The 17,308-nt window shown below is 40.3% G+C and overlaps 1 protein-coding gene across 3 annotated transcripts in view; it reads right to left on the bottom strand.

The window, feature by feature from the left end:
* The window catches only part of LOC136862994 (uncharacterized), a 319,777-nt gene that overhangs the window by 20,373 nt on the left and 282,096 nt on the right, over nucleotides 1-17,308 (bottom strand). For all 3 annotated transcript variants that reach the window (XM_067139304.2, XM_067139303.2, XM_067139302.2), the window contains exons 14-16: nucleotides 12,926-13,077; nucleotides 12,737-12,829; nucleotides 2,974-3,081 (exon numbers count right to left, since the gene is read on the bottom strand). In XM_067139304.2, coding sequence (XP_066995405.1) covers nucleotides 2,974-3,081; nucleotides 12,737-12,829; nucleotides 12,926-13,077 — 353 coding nt within the window. The remainder of the gene's footprint in view (nucleotides 1-2,973; nucleotides 3,082-12,736; nucleotides 12,830-12,925; nucleotides 13,078-17,308) is intronic.

The following is a 17,308-nucleotide window of genomic DNA, read 5'->3' on the forward strand; positions in this document are numbered from 1 at the left end:
GCTGTGATGTGCACCCTTCTCGGAATCTCCCATGTCACTCGTGCACCCTTGTCGTGGACATGCAGACATGCGACAATGAGTTTCGTGTACTACAGCAACCTAAGCCACCAGAAAACGAACCACATTTTTCTGCTTTTCTTTGCTTGCCTCCATTTCTATAGGACATACACGCTCGACCAGCCTGTGAACCAACAAAGACAACCCAACAACTGCATGCACCTGTGAGTTGTCACTATGCAGTTCTCCTACCAAGGCGATGGTAGTATCGATACCTAACAACTGTGTTGCCACCTTTCACGTGGAATGTGTTTTTTGGTGGGTGTTCGGTTTTCATTTGACTGCCCCTTATATTTTGTAATATTTGTAATTAGTTGGACTTTTCTCAGTATCAGTAGTTAAAAACAGGGGACTGAGGCATTGTATATAATCTATTTTTAACCCTATAACTGGCAACTGTAAGTTTTTTTACCGTTTGATTTCTGCAGCAGCACTAGATTTTTCGACAGATTTAAATTTCTTCTCTTTCATCAACAGAAAGAATGATCTAGTGTTATTTGCCAACCTCCATGACCACAGCACCTGAGATTTCAGTTACAAAATTAATTACGGTAATGTGGTAATTTACCAGTTATGCACCGTTGCATGCATTGTTTGTTTAAACTTTTCATTATTTGGGGAGATATTGTTACTAATTAGTAATACAGTACATTGCACCCAATATCTGACATATCATCTCGAAAGATTAGTTTATTTTTTACATGTTGCTTTACGTTGCATGACAGATACATCTTATGACGATAATGGGATAGGACAGGGCTTGGAGTAGGAAGGAAGCGGCCGTGGCCGCACATGCTGACAGGAGGTGCACTGTTATTTGTATTCAGCATTCTGTTGAAATCCTTAAATTTGATACAATTATGGTAGTGTTTTTTAAAATTTTAACAACTAAAGGAAACATAAAAGTCAGTAATGCAGCAACCATGGCTGTTCAGTATGCATCACGAGTTTTCACGAAGGCATGATTGAGTGGTAGAAACTCGGTCCGTGATGAGTTTCGATTCCCATTCTGCAGCAGACTTTTCTCAACCTACTTCAGGCAAATGCCAACTTGGCATCCTGTTAAGGATAACTTTGATAATAATAAGTTTAGTTTGTTAATCATCTTTAATAAGCATTATTAAGTAGTGAGTTTTTCCACCCCTCGCTGGGAAATAAATAAATAAATAAATAAATAAATAAATAAATAAATAAATAAATAAATGGGCTCATTTTTAGGCGACAGTTGCAAATTTGGAAAAAAGAACTGGAACCAAAGGGGAGAGACAAAATAGCAAGTGAGAATGATTTCACAGCAGTCTCTAGACTTACAGACTCGTCATCTACCTTACCCAATGATGTGTACTTCTGAGAATGTAGGTCTTTTACATCACTTAGGACAAGCTTTACGGAAACAGTCCACACTCATATCAGGGTTTAAATACCAAGCACGGACAAAGTTAGAAGAAAAGATATTTCATAATGCGAGAAAAAATCAAAATAGGAATGGGAGGAAAAACCTAACACCTAATTCAGAAAAGATTACTACAAATTCAATCAACAAAGACAATGTTACATATTATCTGGACACATTCTGAATTCCAGTGACATGTGTACATAAACACTCCAATGTTCTTGCATTTTGATATCAAATATGAGGATAAGTAGCAAATCGTGGGCTTACTATCTTGTTTATACGACTCTTGAATCAAAGCATCCGTCCACAACTCATACCTGAACATTTTACTTGATTAACAGTTCTCTTGACATTTATCACCTCACGCATATGCTATGTGTTCCTGCATTTTGGCAACATCGTCCACTGTTCCACCAGCTTCCTTATCAAGTATCCGGTGCTCATGTATACAATACTTTTACCATCTTCTGCCAACTCACAGCTGACCAACATCACTACCACAACACTCCAAGCAATGAAAAATACACTCAAAACTGACGAAGTGGAGAAATATCACTGAAACCTGGACTAACACCTTACAGAATGGTCATCAGGACAATACTGCATACTACTGGATGAATGTCACATGATTTGCCAAGGCACACACCAGCTCAAGTGCCTTCCAAAGTGATAACTGCTTTACATCTTTCTCTATATTTTGAACGATATAGCTCTTAGATACCTGAAACTTTGTGTAGTACATTAGAGATACATTATTGATATTTTGCATATCTCAGTTTTATGCTTCATATTTGTGTACACATAATCTAATTTTGACTTTTATTTTAATTTAGAGTTAATGTTTTTGAACTGACTGAACATATTTTAAGTCAACAAATATGGAAGATTTGTAAACAAATTACACTTCTTATTGTTTTACCTTTTTTAATTATCTACAATACTTCATCATTTTCTTTCATAAGATAGTGGATTTGTTTATAAAATTTAAACATGTAAAACCTGCCCAAGATTGCTGTCACCACATTATTATCTCTATTTTTTAATATTTTTTTTGTTATTGGCTTTACGTTGCACCCACACAGATATGTCTTATGGCGACGATGGGACAGGAAAGGGCTAGGACTGGGAAGGAAGCGGCCATGACCTTAATTAAGGTACAGCCCCAGCATTTGCCTGGTGTGAAAATGGGAAATCACGGAAAACCATCTTCAGGGCTGCCGACAGTGGGGTTCGAACCTTCTATCTCCCGAATACTGGATACTGGCCGCACTTAAGCGACTGCAGCTATCGAGCTCGATCACATTATTATCACAGCCACTTCTATAATTAATTCATGTTTCTACAAACAAACTTCAACATTGCACAATAATTCTTTTAACAGGCAGAAAAAGTTGTTTTTCAGGGAGAGGATAAACATTTCTTAGGAATACCCACAAAAGCATATCAAAACTTATTCTGAAGATCAGATTAGCATATCAAAACTTATTCTGAAGATGAGATTAATCATATAATGTTCATACCTCTTCTGGCTCACCATACACAATGTGCTGTACAGCTGAGCCAGCCTCATCTGCAGTCATTTCCTCTTGCGATGGTGTAATTACAATCTGCTTGTGATCTTCGGTCACCTTGCAATTAAACAAAACAGAAGTAAAATAGAGTTAATAAGCTGTACATCCCTGAATCAACATAGCATGTCTGTTATTGAGGAGGGTAGCTAATAGGGCTGATAAATGTATGAGAAACAACTTTTCAAATCTAAAACTGGGAAGGGGAAAAGCAGACATAAATACAGGGTGCGCACATATTATTGGAGCGGTTTCAAAAAATTCCTGTTTGTTTATTATTTGTCGTAACATTACAAAATTATATAGACAGACAGAAAAACACACAAAGTTTTTTTATGAGCCTACAAGTGCTTGATATGTGCTCCATGAGTGACTTCACACACATCAACTCTATAGTCAAGTTCATCCCACACCCGACGTAGCATGTCGCTGTCAATTTGACCAAAGGCGTTGATGATGAGGGACCACAGTTCTGTCAGATCAGCCGGTAATGGTGAAGTAATAACCGTGTCTTTTACATAATCCCATACGAAGAAGTTGAAAGGGGTGAGATCAGGAGAGCGTGGAGGCCACGACATGAGGGCGTGATCTTCATTCCCGATACGACCGATCCATCTTTCTGGAAGTCTGCTCTTCAGAAAGTCACGATCCTCAACATGGAAATGAGGTGGAGCACTATCCTGTTGGTAGATGAAGTTCATGCTATCGTCTCCAACTGTGGCATGAGCCAATTCTCCAGCATATCAAGGTAGATGTGCCCTGTAATGGATTTTTCAGCAAAGAAGAAGGGACCATAAACTCTAAATTTCGAGATGGCACAGAAAACATTGAGCTTGGGAGAGTCACGAACGTGCTGCATAGGTACGGGGATTTTCAGTCCCCCAAATTAGTTAACTTTACCACTCAGGAAAAAGAAAAAAAAAAAAAAAAAGTCTCATCACTGAAGACAAGTTTATAAAAATTTCATCATCTTCCATACGCTCCTGAAAACTAGTAGAGCTCAAAACAGTTCACTTTGTCAGCTGGGGACAATGCTTGGAGCAGATGCAAACGGTAAGGGTGCATCTGCAATCTTTTCCTTACGACTTTCCAAATGGTCGAACGAGGCATGTTCATTTCCCTGCTTGCTAGATGAGTTGACTTTCGTGGGCTACGTTCAAAACTGCGTTGCACACGCTCAACCGCTTCTTCAGGCACACTAGGCTGGCCTGTTGATTTTCCCTTGCAACTGTTCATACCATCGGCAAATGGAATTGGCACTGGATGGATCATTCCGATACTTTGTTCTAAACTTTTGTCGCACGGTTGTCACAGATTGGCTGGAATGAAATTCCAGAATAGCATACGCTTTTTCACTGTTACTTGCCATCTCTGCAACTGTTGGAGTAGAGGACACATCATGTCTGCTGGATGTTGCAACTGCTGCGCTCTCGCAGGCGTTGGGGGAAGCACAATGTATGGAGGGCTATTCAAACAAAACAGAACTTAACTTTGAGGGATACTTGCCTTACAACATCAAACACCATCACCATATCTCTAATAATATGGCTAGAAATAATCGACAAAACTGCTCAAATCATTTGAGCGCACCCAGTATAAATCTATACAAATAAAATTATTATTTTGTTTGTACACTTCAAATTTTGGCCTTCATCATCATCATCATCATCATCTATGTCCCACTCCAGTCACCCAGGTGTGGTTAACAAGCCTCCTCCACTCCTTTCTGTCCTTCCACTTTTCCTGCTCCATTACTTCCGCCAGCTTCTCTAATGTCTTTACAAGTCAGATCCATCTACCTTCTTCTTGGTCTTCAACTGGTCTCTTTCCCTTAACTTCTCTTTCCAATTCCCTGCTTGCTACCCGTTCTTTTCCCATTCTTTTTACATGTCCGAACCATCTCAGTCTTGCTTTCTGTATCTTCTGTACTAATGGTTCTATATTTAGCTCTTCTTTGATTTTAATACTTTGAATTCTATCTCTTCTTGTCTTTTTAACCGATGTTCTTAAAAATTTCATTTCTGCTGCTTGGATCTTACTATCTTGTCTCTTATTAGTTACCAGCGTTTCTAGTTTGTATGTTACAACTGGTATAAAATACTGTTTATATAATGTTAATTTCGTCCTCTTGGGTACTTTGACTTGATGATAAAATATTGTACCTTTACTTAGTCTGTTGTTAATTTCAGGGTTGATTTCATTACTTCCATTAATAATGCTACCCAGATATGTAAACTGTTCTACATTCCCTAACCATTCTCTGTCGATGTTCACTTGACTTCTCTTTTTCTCTTTTCCACAGTTCATGACTACAGTTTTCTTTTTACTATGGCCTTATACTTCATGGCCTTGTTACTAAATAATTTTACTAAGTAATTAAGTTACTAAATAATTTTGTTAGTAGGAAATGTCAACTAGCCCGCTCTAACGTAATGTAGTGGGAGTAGCATAAATTCTAGGGGTTCTAATGGGCCAAACCCCTAATGTTTATGCATACCTCATAGCATTATCATCGTGCAGGTAGACTCTACTTATTACTCGCTTCAGTAAGTTTACATTCTAACCTATTACTGCATAAAGATCTGGGCCCTGGTTATTACTACCAAAGCCATCGTGTATTTCCTTGCTAGGCCCATACTGATGGATATGACTTACTTTTTACAAATTTTAATTTATTCTTTCACCTAATCAATACATAGTTTGTATCATCAAATATTTGTAGATTAAGCTGTTCATTGCAGCCATCCTCAGCTATTCACCATAAATGATTAGGACACAGTATCATTAAAATCAAATTGGGTTGAATCCCACAAGTTAAAATTACAAAATACACAAACAAATACACATATTTACACATTTAAAAAGTTCTGACATTTAACAAAATGTGAAAAAATGAGACTATAGTTGGTCACAGAATTCATGTAACTTGATATTTAAAGATGATTCAGTGTAGCTGCATTCAAATCAACACTTAATCAAATGAAAGTGACATAAAATGTCATTGACTAGTAATCTGACAAGAGAAGTGTGACTGTTAAAAGACTGTATCAACTGTTGTTCATGGGATACCCTTCATTAACTTAAGAAGACTGAACCTTTTACTTACACAGTAGTCAGTATGTACGTCAACAATTAATAGATTCTACCTGTATCAATACTGTGCTACCGGGCGAGTTGGCCGTGCGCGTAGAGGCGCGCGGCTGTGAGCTTGCATCCGGGAGATAGTAGGTTCGAATCCCACTATCGGCAGCCCTGAAAATGGTTTTCCATGGTTTCCCATTTTCACACCAGGCAAATGCTGGGGCTGTACCTTAATTAAGGCCACGGCCGCATCCTTCCAACTCCTAAGTCTTTCCCATCCCATCGTCGCCATAAGACCTATCTGTGTCGGTGCGACGTAAAGCCCCTAGCAAATACTGTGCTATTTTCCTATTTTATGAAAATACAGTCTATACTCTTTTAATGATTCTCTTGCTTTCTGCTGTGGAAGGAAGGTTAGAAAACCAGTTTTCAACCATCAAGGGAGATGTGCAGAATATAAGGGAAAACATCCTTCATGCAGTAGAAGATAGATTAACTCAAACAGGACGTTATCACCACACCCCTAACCCCTCCAAACCTAACCAGCAATACAGCACACCTAGACCCGAAGGTGATTATAGAGAGCCTTCTGGAATTCCATGGGCGACTGGAAGAGAACCCAACTAGCTTCATCAAGGGATCGGTCAGTCTGTTAGGAAGGACTAATCTACCAGAGGACATCGTGCCGCTCATCACACCGCGATTAAAGGTGCAAGCCGCTACTTGGTGGAATAACTTGAAGAGTCTAAATTTAAACTGGACGGACTTCAAGAGGGAATTCCTTGCTAGGTTTGATTCAGAAGGGGTGAAGAGCTTCGTGATAAGGAAGCTACTGACTGAGACACAACCAACTGGTATGAGAGCTAGCGCCTTCGCCCAACAGAAGTACCAACTCTTCAAGCGTCTGCACCCGGAAGGAAGCAAAAACGAGATCTTACCAGACATCCCGGAGCTTCTCCATGATAAGATTCGACCTCTAGTAAAAGTATCACAACCGAGATCCTTTGATGATCTATGCAGACTCATTGCCAAGCTGGAGGAGGAACACAAGACTAAAGCTATGGAAGAGACCAGCGCAGATAGGAAGTGCTACCAGTGTGGAAGAGCGGGACACCTGAAGAAACAGTGCCCAGCCTTGATGTCAGAAAAACCAGGTCTGGCCCATTCTGGATTAAGTGGGGATGGGACTGGGAAGAGGAATGCACCTCAAGACCTGGCAGACAAGCAACCCTGGTCAAGTAGGAGAGGGATTGGTCAGATAGTGAGTAGAATAGGCCAACCCCGCCCTGCTATCATCTTAAAGATAGGCAACGAGAATTTTTCAGCCATACTCGACAGCCAAGCAAGCCATTTATTATTTGTCAACGAGACTGTTGCCAGATTACTACCGCCTATGAAGTCTCACCACCTCAGACGGGTAGTGGGAGCAGCGGACGGGGTAACCTATTCCATCCAAGGACAGACTAACCTAACCGCTAAATGTATGAACATGCCTATTGTAACTGATGTTGCAGTGATTCAGAGCCTGATATCTGACATCATATTAGGTCATGACTTTCTGGTGGAATACAAGGTGATCTTAGACTATGCAGCTCATGAAGTCTTTTTGGGAAAACCCGAAGGTTGCCTGGCACAATGGAATTCTCCAGACTCACAAAACGAAGTATTAGTTTAGTTAACTTAAAGCCTTAAAAAGCATAATGTAGATGACAGATCTAAAAGGTAAACCCAATGTTGAGATTTCAGTTAAGGTAAGCACAAGGGGATCTTTTTCCTCGATCATTAACGTTTTTTTTTTTTTTTGATAGGATCGAAGCCAAAATCATTACAGTTGATGTTAAGAATTGTAAATAGTGAGACAATAAACATACTTCAGATTATTTATTTTGAATTAATCAATCTTTTTGATTGGAAGTCAAATGTACTTATATACTAAACGACGTAGACCTGGGAGATATCCAGTTAACGCATCTTCGACCGAGTGAAGAAGAGGAGCTGAGACACACCTTAAAGGACTTTCTGGAAGTCATCACCAATAAAACAGGACGGACTACCACTATATTGCACACCATTGAATGCAGCGCTTCCTCACCCATCAAGCAATGTCCATATCCATTCAACCCGGATAAGCGCAACTTTGTCATCCAGAAGATTCAAGAGATGGAAGGGCAAGGTCTTATCGAACCCTCTACATCCTGTTGGTTTTCACCTATCGTCCTACCGAAGAAGAAGAAGAAGAAGAAGACGAATGGGGAGTATCGACTGTGTGTGGACTTCCGCAGGTTGAACGAGGAGACCCTTAGTGATGCCCGCCCCATGACTGACCTGAAAGACTCGCTGAAACAAGTAAGTGGGTCTAGGATTTTCAGCACACTGGATCTCAACTCCGGATACTGGCAAGTGGGGGTTGAGGAAAGTTCTAGGCCACAGACCGCCTTCATGACACCGAGAGGATTGCACCAGTTTACAGTAATGCCTTTTTAATTGAAGAATGCTCCTGCCACCTTCATGCGACTGGTGGATAAGGTATTATCAGGATATGTTGGAGATTTTTGCCAAGTGCATCTCAACGACGTTTTAATTCACAGTAAGAATTTTCAAGAACACCTTGTACATCTGAGGAAAGTACTGGAACGACTGAAGATTCGTGGACTGACTTGCCAACTGAAGAATTGCCACTTCACCCAATCCCGCGTAGAATATCTTGGCCATGTCCTAACATGAAGGCTTAGAAAGGCAACCGGACAAGAATCGAGCTATCGAAGAACCTGAACGCCCGCGGACCAAGCAACAAGTACGTGAGTTCCTTGGCTTGTGTGGATGGTATAGCAGCTTCGTGCCACACTTTGAAGAGAAGGCAATACCACTTACCGATCTACTCCATAATAACTGCCCATTCCGATGGACCAACAAGAAAGAGGCAGCATTCCAAGACATTAAGGCTGTGATACGTAACGCTCCCGGTCTAGCCCATCCCGGCCCTCAATGGAAGATGTGCCTGCAGACGGACGCCAGCGACTCCAGCTTAGGGGCAGTGTTATTCAAGGAGAAGAGTGACGGTGGAAGGGATGTCATCGAGTATGCCAGCAGGAAGTTATCTCCCACCGAACAACGCTACTGCACTGCCAAGAAGGAAGCCTTAGCCATGGTGTGGGCCATCGGCAAATTCAGAGGCTACTTGGAGGGAAGGAAGTTCCAGCTCTACACCGATAACGCCACTCTCAAATGGTTAAGCTCGATCTCTGGCTCAAAATCTAAATTGATGCGATGGGCTCTGTTAATCGCAGAATTTGATTTTGATGTGTGTCACATCCCAGGAATGACGAACATAGGAGTAGATAGCTTATCTAGGCAGATGGCGATAGAACCTGAAGCTAGGAACATCACTGTTGAGAGGGAGTTCCCACAAAAACACCGGAGTGAGCCTAAGGAACCTGTCCTTATGACCATCAAGAAGGAACTTGGTCTGGGTGTAATCAAACAGTGGCAAGAACAAGACAAGCCCTGCAGGACCATGACGCAGTGGATTAGGAGACATAACGACAGTTGACTCGTCCCGAGGGAATTCAAGATGTGCTACAAGAACTTCTGGGTTGACGGACGACTCTTGACGTACAGGTCGCACCTCTCTGACACGCCTGCAGTAGCGGTGATCCCCAGACAGCACACGATGGACATCCTTGAGAAGTTAAGCTGGACATCAAGGAGGCGAAGAGACGTATCAGTCTATCCGACGAAGATTCTTCTGGGTCAACATGCAGGAAGACGTCCTGGACTATGTGAAGGGGTGCTACATCTGTGCCTGCACCAAGGTGAGCAACAAGAAGGCAGATTCCAGTCAGCGAGGAAGACGGCCGCAACGCCCTTGGGAGGTCATAGCCGTGGACTTGATGGGTCCTTACCCTAGAACACCATGGGGTAAAACAGGACCCCTAGTGATCACCGACCTCTTCACAAGATGGACTGAGGCCTTTCTGATACCAGAAGCCACGACGGGACGTATCACCAGCCTTCTACAAGATGAGGTATTCAGCCGCTACGGTTATCCACGGTGCATTCTGTCAGACAACAGGAGTCAGTTCATGTCAAGGAAGTGGCAGCAAATGTGACAGAATGGGGTGTGGAGCACTGAACCACGCCTATCTACAACCCAAGGGCCAATCCAATGGAACGACATAACCAGGAGCTGAAAAGGATAGTATGGGTCCACCTAATAGACAAAGAACATCAAGTGTGCAGTCACTCTTTGTCCTGCGACGACGCATCAACCGTGTCACCAGCTATTTCTCAGCGGAGCTACTCCTTGGTCGACAGCTAAATGGCACTGGGGATTGGGAGTTTCGTCCACCACCCACTTCTGGTCAAGAAGATGCAGCTGTTTGCCTGGCAGAGTGGCAGCAGTAGCAGAACATCAAGAAGAAGCAAGCTTTGGCCGAGAGGAGATCCCTTACCCAAATCAAGGCTCAAAGTGTCGACGAGACCCAGATCTTCCTACCATGCCAACAAGTACTGCAACGTAACCACCCAGTCAGTAATAAGATTGGAGGGTTTTACGCAGAACTCGCACCTAAGTGGGTTGGTCCCATCGAGGTGGAAAAGTACCTGGGCCATGGGGTCTACTTACTAAAGAACAACCCTCCTGTCATGGTCCATGCATCGGAGTTATGGCAAGTCACCCAACCGCTGCGCATACAGAGTAAGCCTGGTACTACCACGGGTCCACCTGGAGGAGAGGCTACTAACGACGCGCACAGTCTGGTCATGAGGAGACTGCACCGACTATCATCGAGGAAGAGGCTGGCGGCGTGTCAACCCCAGCCCCTGACATGGCACGATCCTGTCAAGAGGAGGAGAACACATCCAGCGACATCGAGGAAGAGAGAAGATACAATCTATGACCAAGGCAAAGTCGACAAGTGTGACAGACTGTGGAAATTGTTTTAAGTTATTGGGGGGAATATTGAAGCAAGTGTGATAAACTGATATAACTTGAAAACAATATTCTCTCACCCATGGGTAAATAATGCAAGTATCGAGCTCGAAGAATTATTATTATTATTATTATTATTATTATTATTATTATTATTATTATTATTATTAGTGATGTACATCCACTTCTTAGTATCATCATTAGTTTATGATCACATTATTTGTGAGGTCATGTCATGAAATATTTGTTGTATATAGACATTTATACGAGTTTAGTTAATGTAAGAACCTGTATATAATTTATTATTACTTGTATATATATGATTTGTAATCCACTACAGAATTGTGAAACACACTGTAACATCCAGAATGGCACTTGGTGACGAGAACTCTGTAGAATATTCTGTACATTATATCTGGGCCTTAAGCACTCTAGAATTTACGAGAAAAAGTATCTTTCTAGAAGCTTGGCCAGTCACATACATAAAGAGGTGGTCTTGATGGTAGAGACGAGTTATTGTTTAGTAGGAGTTATGCTTTAACAGGGGTATACTTGTGACCTTGTGTTGTGTTGAACTGACATGCTGTCAGCAGTCAACTGTTTCAACACACAGGAACAGAACATGCCAGCATATCATATGAAACTCTTTCTTACATAAATGTTCAAAGTGCCCTCTGTCAGCATTGATGCATGCATCAACCCGCTGTCGCATTGAATCCCTGATGTGCTATAATAATAATTTTGTGTGGCTATTTCTAGCCGAGTGCAGCCCCTGTAAGGCAGACCCTCCGATGGGGGTGGGCGGCATCTGCCATATGTAGGTAACTGCGTGTTATTGTGGTGGAAAATAGTGTTATGTGTGGTGTGTGAGTTGAAGGGATGTTGGGAACAGAACAAACACCCAGCCCCCGGGCGAATGGAATTAACCAATGAAGGTTAAAATCCCCGACCCGGCCGTGAATCGAACCTGGGATGCTCTGAACCGAAGGCCAGTACGCTGACCATTCAGCCAACGATTCGGACCCCGGATGTGCTGACAACATAATATTATATTATTATTATTATTATTATTATTATTATTATTATTATTATTATTATTATTATTATTATTATTATTATTATTATTATTATTATTATTATTATTATTCTGTGTGGCTATTGCTAGCCCAATGCAGCCCTCGTGAGGCAGACTTTCCACAAGGATGGCTGGCATATGCCGTTTATGAAAACTGCACGTTTCTGTGGTGGAGGGTAGTGGTGTGTTTGTGTATGAGTTACAGGGATGTTGGGGACAGCACAAACACACAGTCCTCCAGCCAAGGGAATAAACTGTTTAAGATTAAAGTCACGCGACCCAGGGCTCCAATGACTAGGCCAACACACTGACCACTCAACTATGGGGGACAGTCACATTATCATATGCAACCAATACATCTAAACATTGCAGTCATATGAGCAGAATTACCTTGCCACAAAATATCAACTTCCTGGATGAAAATTGTCCAACAATTCATACTAAAGACATTTCATATTATAAAAATGTATAATTGCAATTTAATGCAGATATTGCAAATCTCTAATATGAGAAATTATTTTTAGGAACAAGACAGTTTACAGTACAAAGTATTCAGGCATTATCTGTATTCTATGGCCTTCTTCTCCAACTGCACTTGTACTGGAAAGGAAAGGAATATGTAGAATTACCTGATATCCTGCAGCACGAATGGCATCCACCAAGGCATTTAAATTGCTGTGATTTGTAATAGACTCTCGTTCTCCGTCACCACTGGCATCACGCTAAGTAAAATGAAAAAAAAAAAAGTGTGAAAAGGCTTGAAAATGTTAATAGTTTAATAGTTCAGTATGAAAAAAAATTGACTAAAATACTTCTACCTGAAGCTCAGCACCATTATCCACGATCTGGATAGTTTGTCCTGGCTGCTGCATGATATGTGCAGCTTCTTCTTGAGATAACACTTCGTAAAATCCATTTCCGGAAGGACGTACGAACTGAATTTCTCCAGTAGAGGCCAATTCGAGTAAACCTACAACAGAATGCTTGTGCATTAAACTAAAACAATGTCTTATCTAATATATTATGTAAATCACAAACAGAGCAAATACTATGATCACTTACAGATCAGATCCAATACTGGGCAATGATACAGATAGTTATACTAGTATGCCGTTCGTCCATCACCACTGATCTGCATTTAGGGCACTCATCCAGTGGTGGATTCCCTAACGGTTGTTTACCTAGTCTTTTCCTAAATAATTTCAAAGAATTTGGAAGTTTATCAAATATCTTTCCAAGGTAAATTATTCCAATCCCTAACTCCTCTTCTTATAAACAAATATTTGTCCCAATTTGTCCTCTTGAATTCCAATTTTATCTTCATATTGTGATCTTTCCTACATTTAAAAACACCACAATTTGTCTACTAGTCATTCCTTTCCATCTTTCCACTGACAGCTCAGATCATACTGCTCAGTCAAGCAGGTAGTCTCCTTTCTCCAAGCCCAAACTTCGCTACTCCCTTGTCTGAAATCACCCACAACAAGTCCAGCTGCTCTTCTCTGAACTTTTCCAATTCTCGAATCTATTAATCCTGTTGAGGGACCCATACATTGGAACCATTCTGAATTGTGGTCTTATCAGAGACTTATACACCTTCTCTTTTACATCCTTACTACAACCACAAAATACCAGCAAGACCATATGAAGAGATCTGTAACCTTATTTTCAATCCCATTTATGTGATTATCCTAATCAAGTATCCTAATCAAGACCTTTCCTTATATTAACACATACGTACTTTCACCCCATCAATGCAGTAATTAAAACAGAGAATTTTTTTCTTTCTGTGAATCTCTCAACCTGACTTTTCACCCCATTTATCATCATACCATTGTCTGCTGTGCACCACGACACTGTCGAGGTCTTTTTGCAGTAGCTCACAATCATGTAACTTACGTACCTCTGATTCCAGTTCTTTACTCGTATCATTTACATATGTAAAGAAAACAAAGGTCCAATAATACTGCCTTGAGGAATTCCACTCTTAATGATTACAGGATCAGATAATGCTTCACCTACTCTAATTATCCAAGTTCCATTTTTTAAACATATAGCCACCCATTCAGTCACTCTTTTATCTAGTCCAATTCCACTCATTTTTGCTAGTAGTCCACCATGATCTACCCAATGAAAATGCCTTAGATAAATCAATCATGATACAGTCCATCTCACCTACTGAATCTAAAATATCTCCTATATCTTACTGGAATCCCACAAGTTGAGGTTCAATGGAATAATTTTTCCTAAACATGAACTGTCTTCTATCAAACCAGTTAGTAATTTCACAAACATATCTGATATAATCAGAAAGAATGCTTACCCAAAGTTTACATGCAACACATGTCAAGCTGACTGGCCTGTAATTATCGGCTTTATGTTTATCACCCTTTACTTTATATACAGGGGCTACTACAGCAACTCTTCGGTCATCTGGTATAGCTCCTTCATGCAGACAGTAATCAAATAAGTGCTTCAGAAATGGTAGTACATACCAACCCATTGGCTTTAGTGTATCCCCAGAAATGTCATCAATCCCAAGTGCTTTTCTAGGTTTCAAATTTGGCATCCTTTTGTAAATATGTTTATTATCATATGTATACTTTAGTATTTCACCAGTATTAGTAACCTCCTTACCAGGACATTAGCCTTGTATCCAACTATCTTTACGTACTGCTGACTGAATACTTCTGCCTTCTGTAAATCCTCACATATACACTGCCCTTGGTCATTAATGATTCCTGGAATGCCCTTCGTGGAACTTGTTTCTGCCTGGAAGTACCTACACACAACCATTTTTTCACGAAAATTTGTTTGCCATCACGGTATCCTTGCCTGATTTCTTCAGTAGTTTAATTTCCTTGCAAGTTGCTTCAATTTCTCCCTACTTCTACAACTATTTCTTACACTATTTCGTTAAATCTTGCACCCCCTTTTCAATCTCACTACTTTTCTGTTATAATTATTGGGGGTCTTTGCTATGCCTTACCACATTTAAAGTTACATACCTGTTTTCATATTCATCAACAACTGCCTTAAACCCATCCCACAGACTGTTTACATATTTACTTACCATTTTCCCCTAATTATAACTTTTTATAAAGTCTTCAATTTTTATATAACTTGCTTTACGTCACACCGGTACAAATAGGTGTTTTGTTAAGAAGGAAGCCATACTTTCCAGTGTTGACTCAGTCAAATGTAACTTAAATGCTCTTTGGTCTGTCAAACAGAAAAGTTAAATATAAATATTATATAACGACATACCTGTACAATAAACACATTAAACAAAGGATAAAAATATACACTATTTCTTTCCTTTTTTACAATTTGTTTTACATCGCACCGATACAGATAGGTCTTATGGCGGCGATGGGATAGGAAAGGCAGGAGTGGGAAGCGGCCTTGGCCTTAATTAAGGTACAGCTGCACCATTTGCCTGGTGTGAAAATGGGAAACCACGGAAAACCATCTTCAGGGCTGTCGACAGTGGGACTTGAACCCACTTTCGGCCGGATGGAGGCTCACAGCTGCACGCCCCTAACCGCATGGCCAACTCGCCCGGTAATACACACTATTAAACAAAGAATAATATGTTTCATTCTTAGAAGAGCATCATCAGCTCCTATCAAGTTACACTCAAATATTTAGAAATAATATTTATCTTTAACTCTGTTTAATATTTAGGAATATAATTCCATGAAAGCAGTTCATGTAAACGAAAATTACACAATGGAAAATTAAAGGAAAACTAAACAATCCATTAAAAAGCTTGTTAGACTATCCCTGAATAATAATAAAAACTATGTACATAGTTCTACGAAGGCCATTCATGTAAACGTAGCCTAAATTACAAAACAAAAATTAAAGAAAAACTAACCAACCTGTTAAAAAAAGCTCTTTAGACTATCCCCAAATATATCAATCAAATAAACTGATGGTAAAAAAATATTAATACAAAAACCATTCACGTAAACCTAAATTACATGATCATTAAGTTGCTCATTAAGAACCCTTGCATAATTTACATCAAGAATTTAAATATGAGAAATAATAATAAGAAGAACAACAGAAATAAAAATATTAAACAACGTGTCAATGACGTGACAAGGAGAGAGGCATGACGTGGCAGGGGAAGGGAAGTGACGTGGCGAAAGTAGGTCATTGGACTATAGCTATTGGACCCGTGCCAATGACAGAGCAACGGTTATCCAAACACCTCGCAGTTAATGCTGAAGTGGAGACAAAGCAGGACATTATAAAGATAAGTTCTAGAATTTAAGTTCCTAAATATTAAACAGAGATAAACATAAATATTATTTCTAAATATTTGAGTGTGACTTGATAGAATCTAATGATGTTCTTCTAAGAATGAAACATACAATTTTTTGTTTAATAGTGTGTATTTTCATCCCTTGTTTAATAATGTGTTTTTTTTAAAGGTATGTTGTAGTATAATATTTACATTTAACCTGTGTGTTCGACAGACTGATGAGCTTTTAAGTCACACAGATAGATCTTATGGCAACGATCGGATAGGAAAGGGCTAGGAGTGGGAAGGAAACAACCGTGGTCTTAATTAATGTACAGCCCCAGCATTTGTCTGGTGTGTAAATGGGAAACCACGGGAAACCATCTTCATGCCAGCCGACAGTGGGGTTCGAACCCACTATCTCCCAAATGCAAGCTCACAGCTGTGCGTCCCTACCGCATGGCCAACTTGCTCGGTAAAACGTCCTCATGTCCGTCTTTAAAGCCATATGGTACTGCCTAATAGTCCTAGTTTTACAACCTTCTTTTCTATCACATTTCATTTTAACTACAACAAAAACAACTTCATAATCTCTCATACCACCTATTACTTCAGTTTCTCTATAGAGCTCATCTGGTTTTACAAGCGCCATGTCCAGAATATTCTTCCCTCTAATTGGTTTCATCACTTTCTGATTTAGCTGTTCTTCCCAGATTAACTTATTTGCCATTTATTGGTCATGCTTCCTGTCATTTGCATTATCCTCCGCAGTGACATTTATCACAATGAGATCACCCACTACTGACATGTTCGTTTCCACGTGATTTCCCACACAGCTGATTATCTTACCAAATAATTCAGCATCAGCACCGCCCTTTCCAGATCGGTACACCCCAAAAACACCAAGTTGCCTATTATCTTTAGAGATGAGCCTTACACCAACAATTTC

Source organism: Anabrus simplex, chromosome 2 (assembly GCF_040414725.1).
Source record: "Anabrus simplex isolate iqAnaSimp1 chromosome 2, ASM4041472v1, whole genome shotgun sequence".
NCBI classification, from domain to species: Eukaryota; Metazoa; Arthropoda; class Insecta; order Orthoptera; family Tettigoniidae; genus Anabrus; species Anabrus simplex.